The sequence below is a fragment of the Selaginella moellendorffii genome, unplaced genomic scaffold, assembly GCF_000143415.4.
Source record: "Selaginella moellendorffii unplaced genomic scaffold, v1.0 SELMOscaffold_5, whole genome shotgun sequence".
NCBI lineage: Eukaryota > Viridiplantae > Streptophyta > Lycopodiopsida > Selaginellales > Selaginellaceae > Selaginella > Selaginella moellendorffii.
Window position 1 is genome coordinate 1,014,302 of NW_003314266.1, and position 12,902 is coordinate 1,027,203.

Here is a 12,902-nt window from a genome sequence, read left to right on the forward strand (position 1 = left end):
TAATTTATCTTAGCTTATTTATTCAAGAGATATAAACATAAGATCAAGAAAACCTATGATAGAAACTCAGAAAAAAAATTATAAATGACCAAAAGTTAGATATAAACTCAGTTTCTATCTTTATCTTTCTATACGTGAAAAAACTAATGTACAACTATATTAAATATATTCTTGTTCAACAAATGCCACAGTTAGTAGTTCTTTTAAAGATTACGTTAGATATTTAGTTATATACATTAAGTTTGTGCTTGTCTTTTCTTAAAGATACTAAGAATGTTTAGTAAGTAAAAGTGTTTTGTTAACTAAACTTTAATCTAATGTCTTGACAAAAAACACGCTTATAGGATCAGCCACACGACGTTTGCTCCTCTGGATTTAGGAGACGAGCTCGGACACGTCCAGCCTAACATTTAAACACCTAAAGGGCAAAAGGCAAATGCCTATGCCATTTTTCTCGCGACCATCAATGTTAGATCGGATGAATCACACGAAACAATCGCCAAATTTGCAGTTGATTTCGTTTGTCTTCGACTTTAACAAGAGAATCTCCCGAGCGTGCTTCATTCTCGAAAGTCCCTGTACACCACCGTGCTACTTTCTCATCGCTAAAACCTCAAAAACATTTGCCAAGTTTTCTCAGCTTCCAGCTTCCATAGCCACCCCTTGCGAAAAATGCTGCTTCACTGCCTCGAGATCCAGCGCTCTCCCAGCTGCCCGAAACCCCCTCCTTAGAACTTTGTACGTGACTTCGTTTGGAGCACAGCCTCTCTTCATCATCTCCTGGAAAACATCCCAGGCCGTGTCGACCATGGAAGAATCGATGAGACCCGTGATGAGAGCGCTGTAAGCCTGGACGTCGGGATTCACTCCCAGCTTCACCATATCCTCCACAAGCTTCTTCGCCTCTGGGATCCTCCCAGCTTTCGCCAGAGAGTAGATGAGAGAGGTATAAGTGTGGCACTCCGGAATGATACCCCTGTCGATCATCTCCTGGAACTGCAAGAAGGCCTCGCTCACCCGGCCTGCCTTCCCGAGACCATCGATCAAAATGGTGTAGCTCACCAGCGTTGGAGGAACCTCCTCTTTCTCCAGCATCTCCTTGAACAAGGAGAAAGCGCGATCGGTCTTGCCATCTTTGAAGAGCCCGTGCATCAAAACGTTGAAAGTCACGGCGTTGGGCTTGATCCCACTCGCGACCATCCTGTCGTAAACACCAAAGGCCTGATCGACCCTCTCTAGCTTGACGTAGCCGTCCATGAGCGAGTTGTAAGCAAAGCAGTCGGGGCCGACACCCGACTTAGCCATGAGCTCCAAGATCTCGCCCGCGGCCTCCACGTTTCCAATCTTCGAGAAGTTCTGGATGATAGTCCCGTACGTGAGAGCGTCGGGAGCGCAGCCTTTCTCGATCATGCTGTCAAAGACGTGCCGGGCCTCCGGAACTCTGCCGGTGCTGAAGAGCAAGTCGATGAGACTGGTGTAGAGGATAACATCCGGTGCACACCCTCTGGCTGTCATCTCCGTCAAGACTTGGTACGCTTCTTCGGCCCTTCCCTTCGACAAGTAATAGCTGAGTAGCGAGGTGAAGATGAAGAGCCCCGGCTCACACCCCCTCTCTCGCATTTGCGCGATCACCTCCTTGGCTTCGTTGATCATGTCGAGCTTGCAAAACCCATGCACGATCGATCCATACGTCACAGCCGTCGGCTCGGGTCCCTTGGTGAGCATCACGTCGAGTAGCTTCCGAGCCTCGTCCATCTTGCTGGCCTTGGAAAAGCCATCGATCAAAGTCGTGTAGGTGATGGTGTCCGGGACGCAGCCTTTCTGGACCATCTGCTCGAAAACTTTGCAAGCGTCGGGGAGCATCTGTGCCTTGCAAAGCCCATCGATGACAACCGTGTACGTTGTTCTCGTCGGGACGCACGACGATCCACTCATCTCCTCAAAGTTCTTGAGACCATCTTCGATCCTGCCAGCTTTGAGGAGTCCATCGATCACTGCGGTGTAGGCCACCACGTTTGGAGAACAGCCCGCGGTCTTGAGCTCCTCGAAGAGCTCGCAGGCCTCGTCGATCCTCTTGGAGTCCGCCAGCCCCTTGATCACGGTGGTGTAAGAGATCACATCCAGGCTCGCTTTTGGAGTGACTGCGCGGAAGTAGCTAAGAGCGTCATCCACTTGATCGCTGTCACACAGCGCCTTGAGGATGATCCCGTGAGTCACAGCGTTCTTGGCGATGGAGCGCCCCTCCATCTCTTTGAGCAAGGCAAAGACCTCGGGGAATTTCTTCTCAAGGCAGAAGCCGCGGATCAGCGTGTTGTACGTGTAGGCGTCGGGATTCTCCATCTTCTCCTTGAAGATCTCCATCGCTTCCTTGACGCGGCGGCCGCGAACCATGGCGAGAAGGAGAGCGTTGTACGTGAATCGCGTGTGCGTGAATCCTTTCCTGGTCGCGGCCCAGTCGAAGAAGGGCTTGGCGTGATCGGTGCGCTCCAGCCTGCGAAGGACATCGCTGAAGGTGTCGTGGGAGAGCTTGCGATGATTGTTGCCCAGCAATTCGCTCACATTCTCACCTGACTTGGCGCTCTCGAGAATGCAGAGCAGCGACTCGACCTGCCTGGCGTCGGCATTGGGGAGCTTGCAGGCGGAACGATAGATCCAGCGCCTCTGGATCGCCGCTCTCCACAAGAACATCCCTCTTAGCTAGAACCCTAAATCCCGCATTTTTAAAATTTAGGGTTCCTCGTGACACTCAAGAACCCTAATTCTTTGTGCTCTTCGCTCTAGTGGAATCGCCTGAATGATCGAATGCGGCTATGGCGTCGTCGATCAGCAAGGGATCGACGACGCCATACGAGAGAATGCGGAGAGAGGGATTGCGCCCGAGCGCTCCCGTCGCCTTGCAAGCGCTCAAGGTATGCAGCAGCTCCAGGGATATCGAATCGGGCAGGAGAATTCACGCGCAGCTTGTCCAAAGCGGTGACGAATCCGGCATTTTCGTGGCCAACACTCTGATCGACATGTACTGCAAATGTGGGAGGATGAGCGATGCTCTCCGGATCTTCGAGGGGATGGAGCAGCACACAGTAGTGACCTGGACAGCATTGATCCTGGGATTCACACAGGACGGGCAAGGAGAGATAGCTCTCGAGATCTTCCTGGAGATGCAAGAGCAAGGCTGCGACCCAAATCGCGTGACTTTCATCGCTGCTCTCAAGGCCTGCGCGGCGCTGGGATCGAGCGACGAGAGAAGGAAGAATCGAGCACTTTATCTTCGCAAGGGGAGAAGAATCCACTCGCAAGCGATGAAGAACAGTGTGGAGAACGATCCTTCGCTATCAAACACGCTGGTGGACATGTATGGGAAATGCGGGGACTTGATGGAGGCACGGAGAGTTTTCGACAAGATGCTACGTCGATCGGTGGTGTCTTGGAGCGCCATAATCCTTGGATACGCCGAGAACGACGAGCCGGAGATAGCTCTCGAGCTCTTCCAGCGCATGCAAGACGAAGAACACTGTGCTCCGAATCGCGTCACGTTTCTAGCAGCGCTCAAGGCCGCCGCAAACTTGGCTTCCACCGAGGAAGGCAAACAGCTCGACGGGCGATTCGTGAAGATCAAGTGCCTCGAGAGGATCCGAGAGCTCCACTCTCGAGCAGCGAAGACTCTGGAGAGCTTGGACACGGCCTTGCTCAACGCGCTGGTGGATGCGTATGGGAAGTGTGGAGCCGTGGTGGACGCTCGCAAAGTCTTCGATAGCTTGGCTCGACCAACGGTGGTGTCGTGGAGCGCGATCATTCACGGCTACGCTCACAGCGGTGATCCTCAGCTGGCTCTGGAGCTCTTCTCGCGGATGCAACGCGAACGCTGCGCTCCAAACCGTGCCACCTTCCTCGCGGCGCTCAAGGCCTGTGGAAGCCTCGCAGCTCTCGACGCTGGAAGGAAGATCGAGGCACAGATCCACAGCGCCAGGCTCCAGGGAGATCCACTCGTGGCGACTTCGCTGGTAGACTTCTACGGCAAGTGTGGAAGCATGGAGGACGCTCAGCGAGTCTTCGACGACTCCATCGCTGCGAGCAAAGATCTCGTTGCTTGGGACGCGCTGATAGCAGGATATAGTTGGCAGGGACGCTGCGACCAAGTTTTCTCCTTGCTCGAGAAGATGGAGCGAGAGGCCCGGCTCAAACCCGACGCTGTGACGTTCCTCTCCATCCTCAACGCTTGCATCCACGCCGGGCTCGTCGAGAAGGGAGAGGACTACTTCCACGCCATGCTTCCGAAGTATGGCATCGCTCCCAGCATCAAGCACTACACTTGCATGGTGGATCTCCTCGGCCGGGCCAACCGGTTGGACGAAGCAGTGACAATGGTTTTGACGATGCCGTTCGAGCCGGACTTGCGGATCTGGATGGCTGTTCTTCGAGCCAGTAAAGACGTGGAGATTGGAAAGCTCGCGTTTCAGTCCATTCTCGGCCTCGATGAGAGAAACATGGCAGCTTACTCGATGATGAGCAATGTCTACGCCGTCGCCGGGATGCATGCCGAGAGTGCGAAGCTGGTCCAAGCCATTCGAGCCGGTGCTACAGCTCCAGGATCGTCCAGGCATTCCGGGAAGAGCTGGTGGACTGATCCGGCCACTGGCTTCGTGCATACTTTCGTCGCTGGGGAGTCCAGTGACGAGCTAGAACTGGTGCTGGACAAAGTCTCGGCTGGAGGACGCGAAAGGAGCAGTCTTGACGGGGAGGCTGTGCTGTGCGGTCACAGTGGCAATCTCGCCATCGCTCGCGGGGTCTTGAGCACGCCGCCTGGGGCGAGTTTGCGGGTGGTGAGCGACTTCTGGATTTGTAGAGAGTGCCACAGAGTCGCTGCGATGCTGTCCAAGGTTGAGCAGCGGAAGATCATCTGTCGAGACTACTCCAGCCGGTTCCATGTCTTCGAAGATGGTAGATGCTCCTGCAGTGAGAGCTGGACTTGTTAAAACTCCGCGAGCTGCGATGGAAACTCTAGCGTCGACTCCAGCACCAAGCTGTGCTTCATCCTCACCATCTGCTTGGAAATCCTGGATCGAAGTTTTGCGATGAACTCATGGTCTATCGTGGAGTGTAGATGGGTCGAGCATCGGCAGAGGGCTGTATCTTCCTTGTATACTTCAGCAGCATCGACTCCACAGTTTGTCCTGGGATCCTCACGTCCCTGAAACACAAAAGTCAAGCTCGACAAGCAAACAACAAAGCACACAAGTTACCTCAAGTAAGGCTCGAGATCGTTCCACTCCCACTTCGATCTTTCCTTGAACAAGGCTGCAAATCGAGCATCCGGTTGCGTAGGCAGAGAGGACGAGCTAAAGCGGTGCAGCCACGAGTCGGACCCAAGCCTGGTAACCAGCGCCTCACCCCGGAGCATTTCCAGCTCTTCTTTCATTCCCGGCGGCAGTGCTCTTTGCCACGCTTCAAGGAACTCGTTCGTCTTCCATCTCCCTGTGCTCGACAAGAGCTCCCTCGCGTAGTGCAAACAGATCCGTTTCTCGTCCAGCTTCCACGAAGAGGACGATGGCTCCTCCACACCAAAAGTTGCTACGCAGTGCCGGACTAGCTGAGCCGGGTATCCATCGCCCTCGAGCACAGCCACCAATTCTTCCAGCGGCAGCAAGCTCAAACTCCAGTCCTGTTGGATGGCAGTCACCAGGATCATCTCTAGCAGTCCCTTCGTGTACTTCGGATCCACAGTCCTCCAAAAACCACCTATTTCCGCTGCAGCAAGAGCTCTAAGCCCATCCTTGAGCTGCTCTTCGCTTGCCTGGACGCTGTCCAGCAAATCTTCCCACGAGTAAAGACCATCTACGGTCTCGTTCTCGCTGTCTTCCGTGTAAGGCCTAGAACCGACGAGTACCTTGAGTTGATCTATTCTGGGAGCTATCTCCACAAGCTCCATATGTCCTCCCGCCGTGGCAATCACGTCAAGAGCGCCGCCACTTCCACCATCGCCAGCTTCTCCTGGAGGAACCAGCAGCATTGTGTTGGAAGTCGAGACGAACTTTAGAGCGTATGTCGTCCTGGAAGTGCAAAGAACCGCCTCCTCCTCCACACCTCCTTTTATGCTCAGCCTGTAAAAACCAAGGGCAAGAACAGAGAAAGATAGAGTGAACTTCCAGCGACGAAGAAAACAGAGAGAAAGATCTGTGTACCTGGATTGAAGAAGCTCTTGCACGACGCTTTCATCAACCTCTAGTAGCTTCAAATCGCTTGCCTTTTCGAAATGCTGGCTGTAGCGAACGGTGGTAGTGGATCCTAGCGGCAAGCCTGGCGCCTCCGCCTCCATGGAAGAAAGAAATCCCTTTAGGGCTGCTAAAACCCATCACCCAGTAGCATTTCTTTCACCACTTCAGTCCTCTGTTGTAGCGTCTTTACTCTTCTCGGTAGCCTCGGCAGTCTCTAGCGGCTGCACGAATCCTTTCTCGCACGCTTCGTCAAAGAATGCCTTGGCCTCCTCCATCCTCTGTGCGTCGTAGAGCCCCTGGATGATCGTCGTGTAAGTCGCAGCGTTGGGCTTGCAGCCATAAGAGCTGAGCAGCTTGAACAGCTCCAAGGCATCGTCCAGCCGGTTTGCTCTCGAGAATCCAGCGACGAGGATGTTGTAAGTCTGGATGTCCGGGAAGTTGTCACACTCCACCATCTGGAGCAGCAGCTTGAGACCATCGTCCACTCTCCCCAGCTTGCAGTAGCCATCCATGAGACTGTTGTAAGCCACTCGACTGGTCGCAACTTTCTTGGCCACCACCGTTTGATAGATCTCGTTGGCCTCGTCCACTTTCCCGGCCTTGCACAGAGCAAAGATGAGGGAGTCTTGGACCTCGAGGTACGGCTCGTAGCCACGCTCGATCATCTCGCGGTAGAGCTCGCAGGCTTCGTCCAGCTTCCCGTGGTTGGAGAGAGCCTCGATGAGAGTCATGAACGTTACATAGTCGCCAAGGCAGCCTGACTTACGCATCCTCTCGAAGAGCTCGTAAGCCTCGTCGACTCTGCCCAGCTTGCACAGCGGATCGATCAGGACGAAGTAGGCAGCAGCATCGGGAATGCATCCGGCCGCCAGCATCTCCTCCAAGATCTTAAACCCCGTATCCAGGTCGCCAGCTTTGCAGTAGCCATGAATCACTGACGTGTAGAGGAAGACGTCGGGCCGGAAGCGCTTGAGAGCCTGGTTGAGCAGCTTGTGCCCGACTTGAGGCTGCCCGGCCTTGCAAAACCCGTGGATGAGAGTCGTGAAGGCGATCACGTCGGGCTCGCAGCCATTGTCTATCATACTGTTGAAGAACTTGTAAGCCTCGTCCATCTTATCGATCGAAGCCAGGCCGCTGATAACCGTGTTGTAGCTCACGATGGTCGGCTCGCATCCCATCGAAGGCATCTCCAGGAAGAGCTCGATCGCCTTGTCGATCTTCCTGGCCTTGCAGAGACCATTTAGAACGATGTTGCAGTTGACAACGTCCGGCATCAACCCCGTCGTATGCATCTCCTTCAAACAATCCAGCGCCTCCTCCATTCTCTGCGCCTTGCTCAAGCCATCGATCACTGTCCCATACGTGAACTTATTCGGAGCACACGTCTTGGCCATCTCTCGAAAATGCTCCACCCCCTCGCTCACTCTCCCGGCTCGGAACAGCGCCAGGAGCAAATTGTTGTGAGCTCGGACGTGCGCTGCGATGCCACTGTCCATCATCTCCTTGACGAGAACCAGCGCCTGGTCGATCTCCTTGGCGTTGCAAAAACCAGCCACCAGCGTCGAGTACGTGAAAGAATCGGGGCTACACTGCGCCAGGAACTCGGCCTTGAAGATCGCGTAGGCCTCGAAGTGCTTGCTATCGCGCACCATGGCGTGGAGGAGGCAATTCCACGAGTAAGTTACGTGGTGGAAGCCGTGCTGCCGCGACGCCCACCTAAAGAAAAAGAGCGCCGCATCAGCGTCCCTTAACTCGTTTAAAACTCTCCCTACCGTGGTGGGCGTGAGCTTGTAGCCCGCAGGCTTGGACGAGAGGAGGACGCCCAGCTCCGATTCCATCTCTGGCCCTGGACGATTGCTCTCGAGGAGATTCACCACGGCGTCCACGTAGCCGTCGTCGCCGGGCCTGCCGTAGCGGCTCGCCGCGCGGGGCGACACGGGCGCGGATTTTGGATTGGCACCGCAGCCGCGCGGAGCTGTGGAGGAGACGTACCGCGCGGCGGAGGGAGATCGATCGGCAGCGCCATGGCGGCGGAGGAGGAGGAGGAGGAGGCGTCTTGTTCGCGAGAATGTAGCCATAAACCCTAAATCTTAGTAAACCTAAAAGAAAGTATTATTTTTTGCCCCTTTAATGTGCTTTCATAAACCCTAATCTTGTTAAACCTTATTACCCTCTTTACCCCTTTAATGTGAAACTACAGGTTCTTGATGCTTTCACGCAAAAATTCGCGCACCAGGTCTATTCGGAGCATCCAGTCCAGTTCCACTACACCGACCAAGTGCATTGCACATCCCTCTAGAAATTCCTTTAAAAACCCAGGGCATCTAAACTTTGTCCAAAGAAATTTCGGCCATTTCGCTCGTGAAAATGCTGGAAGAATCCGACCAGATGCTCACTGTCTTGTTCCGCGATCTAAATCCAACTCCCTCGGCCTACTCCAATCCTCTCACCGCCCCTCTCCTGGAATGCTTCGATTTCAGCGTTATTTGTAAGTTTCCTCTCGAGAAATCGATCAAATTCTACCTCGTCGCCTTTAGATCCGTGAGGAAAGCCACGGCAGACGATACGCTGCTCTATAAGCTCGATGCCGCCGCACAAGCGGAAGCTCTAGAATCTGGAGGCCTTCTCAGGGTAATCAAACTTCTCTAGATCCAGAGATTTCTAGCACAAAATTGATGGAGATTTCTTTCTTTCGCAGTACTGGTATGGTCGATTAAACGCACAGAGGGAATGCCTTGCGATGTGTGTATGGTCATCGAGAGACGCCGCGATTCGAGCCGGCACACTGCCGGCACACATCCAAGCCGCGTCCGTAGCGCACAGGATGTACGATACGTACTCTTTGGAGAGATACTGGCTCGAACTCTCGCCGTCTGGATCCCCAGATCGGCGCCTCACCGTCACGCTAAATACGATTAGCCAAACCAAACCGTAGCGATTTTTTAACGGTAAGTAATCCGGCCCCGAGCGTCCGTTTTTACGTGCGTGCTTTGGAAATGATCTGCCATGCTGAGGTGGGCAGAGGACAGCCCTTGGATTTTTATAGGGCGATTTATTGTCAGGGGATCTTGTTTGTTACAATCGTTGATTTTTAAAAATCGTGCCGGGAATGATCATGCCAATCAGACGGCCGCTAACGCGTAGCTCGTGCAAGCCGTTGGATCGGCTTGGGATCCGACGGCTGTCATGTTTCTTGTTCGTCCAGGGATAGAGCAGGGAATTGGAAGCGCTGGGCTCGTGCGCCTGGGAAATCGACGATCGATCGATCGATGGAGGACAATGTGATTCAATGTTTCAGAGGCGACGAGCTTCTTCTGGCGCCAGGGATGATCCAGGGGATGATCCCAGCGGCCGCCCTGGATAGCTTTCAGGTAAAGCACCTCGCGCATTGGTCTACCACAGAGCCGTCGTTCGTCCCGATCTTTGTCAAGTCCGATCCAATCCTCCATCCCTCAAGCTGGCCGCCGCTGGAAATCGTGGAAGAATCGCAGGCGGGGGATGTGTTCTACGCGAATCCACTGGTGGACTGCCATGGCGTAGATTTTGATTTCCATCCAGCGGACAGGCGCCAGGGATTGAGCTGGGCGATGCAAAGTCCGCTGGCCGATGAGATTCTTCTAAGATGCGAGGCACTGCCCGATCTGGAAGCAGACATCCCGGAAGCGCGATTTCTCAAGAACGAGCCGATACGCTTTGCCGGATTCCTGGACGATGTCACTACCAGCTCGTCGGGAAGCGTTGTCGAAGACTGCTGCGATTTCGATCAGATAATGGCGCCGGTAGCGCCGCAGCCCCAGATTTTTCACTCTCTCGGCGGATCATCGGCTTGTCCAAGCTCATGGTTTGGCAGTGATCAGAATCCTCGCTCGTCTGGGAACGAAGATCTGGAAGCCGCGCTTGGAAATGGGACCAGTTACGATGAGCCACCAAAGAAGCTGCTAAAGACGTCGCGGATTGAAGCTCGGGAGTGGGATGATCACGATCAGGGATTCAAGAGAAAGAACAAGGAAGAAGAAGAAGAACAAGAGGAAGAACTGGATCAGGAGAGCGATCTACATCCAGCCGAGAAGAAAAGATCATGCCAGAGATCCTCAAGGCAGCAGCAGCAGAGGGAGCCATGGAGCTCGATCGATCCACAGAGCGTGGCAGCGAGGCGCAGGAGAAAGAGGATCAGCGAGCGCGTCCGGTGGCTGGAGAAGCTCATCCCCGGCGGAAGCAAGATGGACACGGCGAGCATGCTCGGGGAGGCGATCCGCTACGTCAAGTTCCTCCAGCTCCAGGTGGAGCTCCTGGAAATGATCGGCGGCGGTGACGAAGATCACCACCGCCCGCCCAACTCGCCCCTCGTCCTGTCCGAGGAGCTCCAGGAGGTTCTCTTCCGGAAGAGGTGCTGTGTCGCGGCGATCAAACAGTCAACGTGAAAAGTCAAAGGCCCCGGGAGAGTCAAGTCAGTGAGAGAGGAGTTCTTTTTTGTTTACTGCCCTTTGTTGTTCTTCTCGGCTTCCAATCGTTCCTTGGCTCTTTGGACCTTGGATTGAATGTAGAAGCTCCCGATCTTCGCGTTCCTCTCAAATAAGTTCTCATACTTCTGCGAAAATGCCAGCGTTGTCTAAGAGTTGATGATCTAACCCAAGAAAAAATCGTGTCACCTTCAAGATTTCTTCCCACGGAGTTTTCTCGCTGACGCCCAAAATCATCCTGGCTTCGTGCAGCGACATTTTCTTGGTCGATTTCTCGGCGATATCTTGGAGCGTCTCCTGAGCCACGCCCGTTTTGGATGCATCTACAACACAGCATCCAAGTGAAAGGCTCCACAATCGTTTTTTAAAGAAAAAATCGCGGAGACAGCTAAAAACTCACTGATCAGCGCTTGCTTGTACGCTTGAGACACCGCGCGCAGCAAAATCCCCGACCCAATCACGATCAAATTCGCGATAACTTTCGCGATCTGGAAGCACGATCTGTTAGTAGCGGCCGCATTCTCCCTCCCGGATTGATCTACACGCACCTGACCCACCATCTAGCCTCAAGAACCCTAATGTGCTCCTTCACACGTGGCACAATCAGCGCATGCCACGTAAAAAGCTGGTTTTACCGCCACGTGTAGGGCAAAAGGCATATGCTGACGGGGTTATTCTTTTCTTCTCTTCTTCGTGTTCTTCCTTCTTTCTTTGGGGAAGAATGCCTAGCCAGATGATCCTCGAGCGATCATTCTTCTCCCATGGGAGCGATAGGGTTTTCGTTTTCTCGGTGAAGCGCCACGCGCCGCCGGGCCAATCTTCGTTCAAATACAGGATTCAGGGCAAAGGCGGAGCTCCGCACAAGAAATCCAAGGGGGATGGGAGCTCTCATCCAAATGCAGCAGCCAAGGAGAGCTCGTTGGAGGGAATGGCAGCGGCGGCCGTGGCGGCGGCCCAAGAAGCAGCGGAAGAGGCGAGCTGGATGGCTCTGGACGATGACGATTCGTGTGATCAGGCCGATGATCTCAAGAAATTCAAGGGGCTTGTTCTCGATCTCTCCTACAGGTAACTTGTTCGTCTAGAAATCTTCGCATTGGAATGACACTGACAGATATTTTGGGATAATGTAGACCGATTAACATTGTGGGATGGAAGCGCGCATTATGCCTTGAGATCCTTGAGAAGGTTAGCCTTATCATAAAATTTGGTTTGATATATCCATAGCTTCCTAGGCGGAAGTCCTCGTTTACTACGATCAACTTGTTTGTTCTCCGAGCAGAGTGTTCTTCATTCCTGCCGTTTTAAAGGTACGAATACATGGAATTTCTTCGCACTTGTTAAGCTCCAAGTTTGTTTCCACAGATGGTCGATTTCGTATACTCGCCGAAGCCCAAGACCTTACGGCTGAGCTTGAGTAGAACCAACGTTTTCATCCGAGACAAATTCAAATGCCAGTAAGATCCATGGAAAAAAAGAGATTTCAAGGCTGTCGCTAACTTAAACCAGCCGCTTGGCATTCATAGGTACTGCGACCACGACAGAGACTTGACAATCGATCATGTCCTTCCGGTTTCCAAAGGCGGCAGCCATAGCTGGGACAATCTGGTAAAAGCCCATTCGATTAAAAAGCTTCTCTCGATGATCAAAGTTTTCTCTCATCTCGCAGGTAACAGCGTGTAAGCGCTGCAATGGCAAGAAGGGAAGCAGATTACTAGAGGACGTGGAGATGAAGCTGGACAAGGCTCCAAAGGTGAGGGAGATCGACGATCAATTCGACCATTGCGTTCTTATTCCTTTGTCCTGGAATTTCATAGGAACCGAATGTCATGGATAGCAGAGAGCTACCGCCCAGCTACCGGGTCTTCAAGAACATAGTCCTCAACACCAAAGTACCATCGGAATGGATAGACTATTTACCGCAACGTCCAACCAAATTCGACTATCATAGACGAGGATGATCTAATCTCCAAAACCATGTAAATCTAATGCTCATATAAAACTGCCAAACCATGTAAATCTAATGTAAGGTTTAGTCAACGCCTAAAAAGGAACGGAATATGCACTCCACATAAAAGATTCAGAACATTCTGTCTGTGTTAAAGCATATACTTGTTAAACCCTATATTGCCCAAACCTAATTAAAACTTGCCGAAGCAGAGTTTGCTTTTCTACCGAAGCTGGGCCGAACCTGACAGCTGCCTACCGAGGCAAATCAGCCACCACCGGAGCT

General features: G+C 53.1%; 7 protein-coding genes across 10 annotated transcripts; 4 read left to right on the top strand and 3 right to left on the bottom strand.

Moving 5' to 3' along the window:
* Positions 1-495: 495 nt before the first annotated feature.
* LOC9659889 lies at positions 496-8,318 on the bottom strand. Its single transcript, XM_024669697.1, has 8 exons — positions 6,379-8,318; positions 6,180-6,336; positions 5,241-6,098; positions 5,185-5,188; positions 4,684-5,054; positions 3,564-4,575; positions 2,850-3,152; positions 496-2,697 (listed from the first exon to the last, which is right to left on the bottom strand). Exons 1-8 carry the CDS (start codon positions 8,288-8,290, stop codon positions 637-639), a joined length of 6,678 nt encoding a protein of 2,225 aa, XP_024525465.1. The 5' UTR covers positions 8,291-8,318; the 3' UTR covers positions 496-636.
* LOC112344656 (pentatricopeptide repeat-containing protein DOT4, chloroplastic-like) lies at positions 2,769-5,146 on the top strand. Its single transcript, XM_024669836.1, has one exon. The coding sequence runs from the start codon at positions 2,811-2,813 to the stop codon at positions 4,971-4,973; it is 2,163 nt and encodes a 720-aa protein (XP_024525604.1). The 5' UTR covers positions 2,769-2,810; the 3' UTR covers positions 4,974-5,146.
* On the bottom strand, positions 5,061-6,387 carry LOC112344657 (sister chromatid cohesion protein DCC1-like). Of its 2 annotated transcripts, XM_024669840.1 has the most exons (3): positions 6,180-6,385; positions 5,241-6,098; positions 5,061-5,188 (listed from the first exon to the last, which is right to left on the bottom strand). In XM_024669840.1, exons 1-3 carry the CDS (start codon positions 6,311-6,313, stop codon positions 5,086-5,088), a joined length of 1,095 nt encoding a protein of 364 aa, XP_024525608.1. In that variant the 5' UTR covers positions 6,314-6,385; the 3' UTR covers positions 5,061-5,085. The 2 variants fall into 2 exon arrangements, with proteins under 2 accessions (XP_024525608.1, XP_024525607.1); XM_024669839.1 differs by having other exon boundaries at positions 5,241-6,387.
* Positions 8,319-8,342: 24 nt separating the features above from the next.
* LOC9659890 (UPF0643 protein PB2B2.08) lies at positions 8,343-9,334 on the top strand. 2 transcript variants are annotated; one of them, XM_024669841.1, is made up of 3 exons: positions 8,343-8,700; positions 8,750-8,843; positions 8,911-9,334. In XM_024669841.1, the coding sequence occupies exons 1-3, from the start codon at positions 8,420-8,422 to the stop codon at positions 9,145-9,147; spliced, it is 612 nt and encodes a 203-aa protein (XP_024525609.1). In that variant the 5' UTR covers positions 8,343-8,419; the 3' UTR covers positions 9,148-9,334. The 2 variants fall into 2 exon arrangements, with proteins under 2 accessions (XP_024525609.1, XP_002964761.2); XM_002964715.2 differs by having other exon boundaries at positions 8,488-8,843.
* Positions 9,335-9,498: 164 nt separating this feature from the next.
* Positions 9,499-10,640, top strand: LOC112344658. The gene has a single exon (XM_024669842.1). The coding sequence runs from the start codon at positions 9,539-9,541 to the stop codon at positions 10,631-10,633; it is 1,095 nt and encodes a 364-aa protein (XP_024525610.1). The 5' UTR covers positions 9,499-9,538; the 3' UTR covers positions 10,634-10,640.
* Positions 10,641-10,663: 23 nt separating this feature from the next.
* Positions 10,664-11,255, bottom strand: LOC9658470 (mitochondrial import inner membrane translocase subunit PAM16 like 2). 2 transcript variants are annotated; one of them, XM_024669844.1, is made up of 4 exons: positions 11,221-11,255; positions 11,073-11,160; positions 10,862-10,995; positions 10,664-10,800 (listed from the first exon to the last, which is right to left on the bottom strand). In XM_024669844.1, the coding sequence occupies exons 1-4, from the start codon at positions 11,230-11,232 to the stop codon at positions 10,687-10,689; spliced, it is 348 nt and encodes a 115-aa protein (XP_024525612.1). In that variant the 5' UTR covers positions 11,233-11,255; the 3' UTR covers positions 10,664-10,686. The 2 variants fall into 2 exon arrangements, with proteins under 2 accessions (XP_024525612.1, XP_002965099.1); XM_002965053.2 differs by having other exon boundaries at positions 11,073-11,243.
* Positions 11,256-11,353: 98 nt separating this feature from the next.
* Positions 11,354-12,713, top strand: LOC9659891. The gene is made up of 7 exons (XM_002964716.2): positions 11,354-11,737; positions 11,803-11,857; positions 11,905-11,979; positions 12,035-12,126; positions 12,196-12,277; positions 12,339-12,422; positions 12,487-12,713. Exons 1-7 carry the CDS (start codon positions 11,394-11,396, stop codon positions 12,628-12,630), a joined length of 876 nt encoding a protein of 291 aa, XP_002964762.2. The 5' UTR covers positions 11,354-11,393; the 3' UTR covers positions 12,631-12,713.
* Positions 12,714-12,902: the final 189 nt, after the last annotated feature.

What these genes read in the sequence shown, in the direction of transcription:
- LOC112344656 (XM_024669836.1), top strand. Translation starts at nt 2,811, where the DNA reads ATGGCGTCGTCGATCAGCAAGGGATCGACGACGCCATACGAGAGAATG.
- LOC112344657 (XM_024669839.1), bottom strand. Translation starts at nt 6,313, where the DNA reads ATGGAGGCGGAGGCGCCAGGCTTGCCGCTAGGATCCACTACCACCGTT. An exon ending in GATCTCGAGCCTTACTTGAG is followed by an intron (nt 5,189 to 5,240) that starts GTAACTTGTGTG and finishes TTTGTGTTTCAG; the next exon opens with GGACGTGAGGATCCCAGGAC.
- LOC9659889 (XM_024669697.1), bottom strand. Translation starts at nt 8,290, where the DNA reads ATGGCTACATTCTCGCGAACAAGACGCCTCCTCCTCCTCCTCCTCCGC. An exon ending in AGACGCTACAACAGAGGACT is followed by an intron (nt 6,337 to 6,378) that starts GAAGTGGTGAAA and finishes GGGTTTTAGCAG; the next exon opens with CCCTAAAGGGATTTCTTTCT. An exon ending in CCCTCTCTCCGCATTCTCTC is followed by an intron (nt 2,698 to 2,849) that starts GTATGGCGTCGT and finishes TTAGGGTTCTAG; the next exon opens with CTAAGAGGGATGTTCTTGTG.
- LOC9659890 (XM_024669841.1), top strand. Translation starts at nt 8,420, where the DNA reads ATGCTTTCACGCAAAAATTCGCGCACCAGGTCTATTCGGAGCATCCAG. An exon ending in CTTCGATTTCAGCGTTATTT is followed by an intron (nt 8,701 to 8,749) that starts GTAAGTTTCCTC and finishes CGTCGCCTTTAG; the next exon opens with ATCCGTGAGGAAAGCCACGG. An exon ending in AATCTGGAGGCCTTCTCAGG is followed by an intron (nt 8,844 to 8,910) that starts GTAATCAAACTT and finishes TTTCTTTCGCAG; the next exon opens with TACTGGTATGGTCGATTAAA.
- LOC112344658 (XM_024669842.1), top strand. Translation starts at nt 9,539, where the DNA reads ATGATCCAGGGGATGATCCCAGCGGCCGCCCTGGATAGCTTTCAGGTA.
- LOC9658470 (XM_002965053.2), bottom strand. Translation starts at nt 11,232, where the DNA reads ATGGTGGGTCAGGTGCGTGTAGATCAATCCGGGAGGGAGAATGCGGCC. An exon ending in GTACAAGCAAGCGCTGATCA is followed by an intron (nt 10,996 to 11,072) that starts GTGAGTTTTTAG and finishes GCTGTGTTGTAG; the next exon opens with ATGCATCCAAAACGGGCGTG. An exon ending in CGTGGGAAGAAATCTTGAAG is followed by an intron (nt 10,801 to 10,861) that starts GTGACACGATTT and finishes GCATTTTCGCAG; the next exon opens with AAGTATGAGAACTTATTTGA.
- LOC9659891 (XM_002964716.2), top strand. Translation starts at nt 11,394, where the DNA reads ATGCCTAGCCAGATGATCCTCGAGCGATCATTCTTCTCCCATGGGAGC. An exon ending in GTTCTCGATCTCTCCTACAG is followed by an intron (nt 11,738 to 11,802) that starts GTAACTTGTTCG and finishes GGGATAATGTAG; the next exon opens with ACCGATTAACATTGTGGGAT. An exon ending in AGCTGGACAAGGCTCCAAAG is followed by an intron (nt 12,423 to 12,486) that starts GTGAGGGAGATC and finishes GGAATTTCATAG; the next exon opens with GAACCGAATGTCATGGATAG.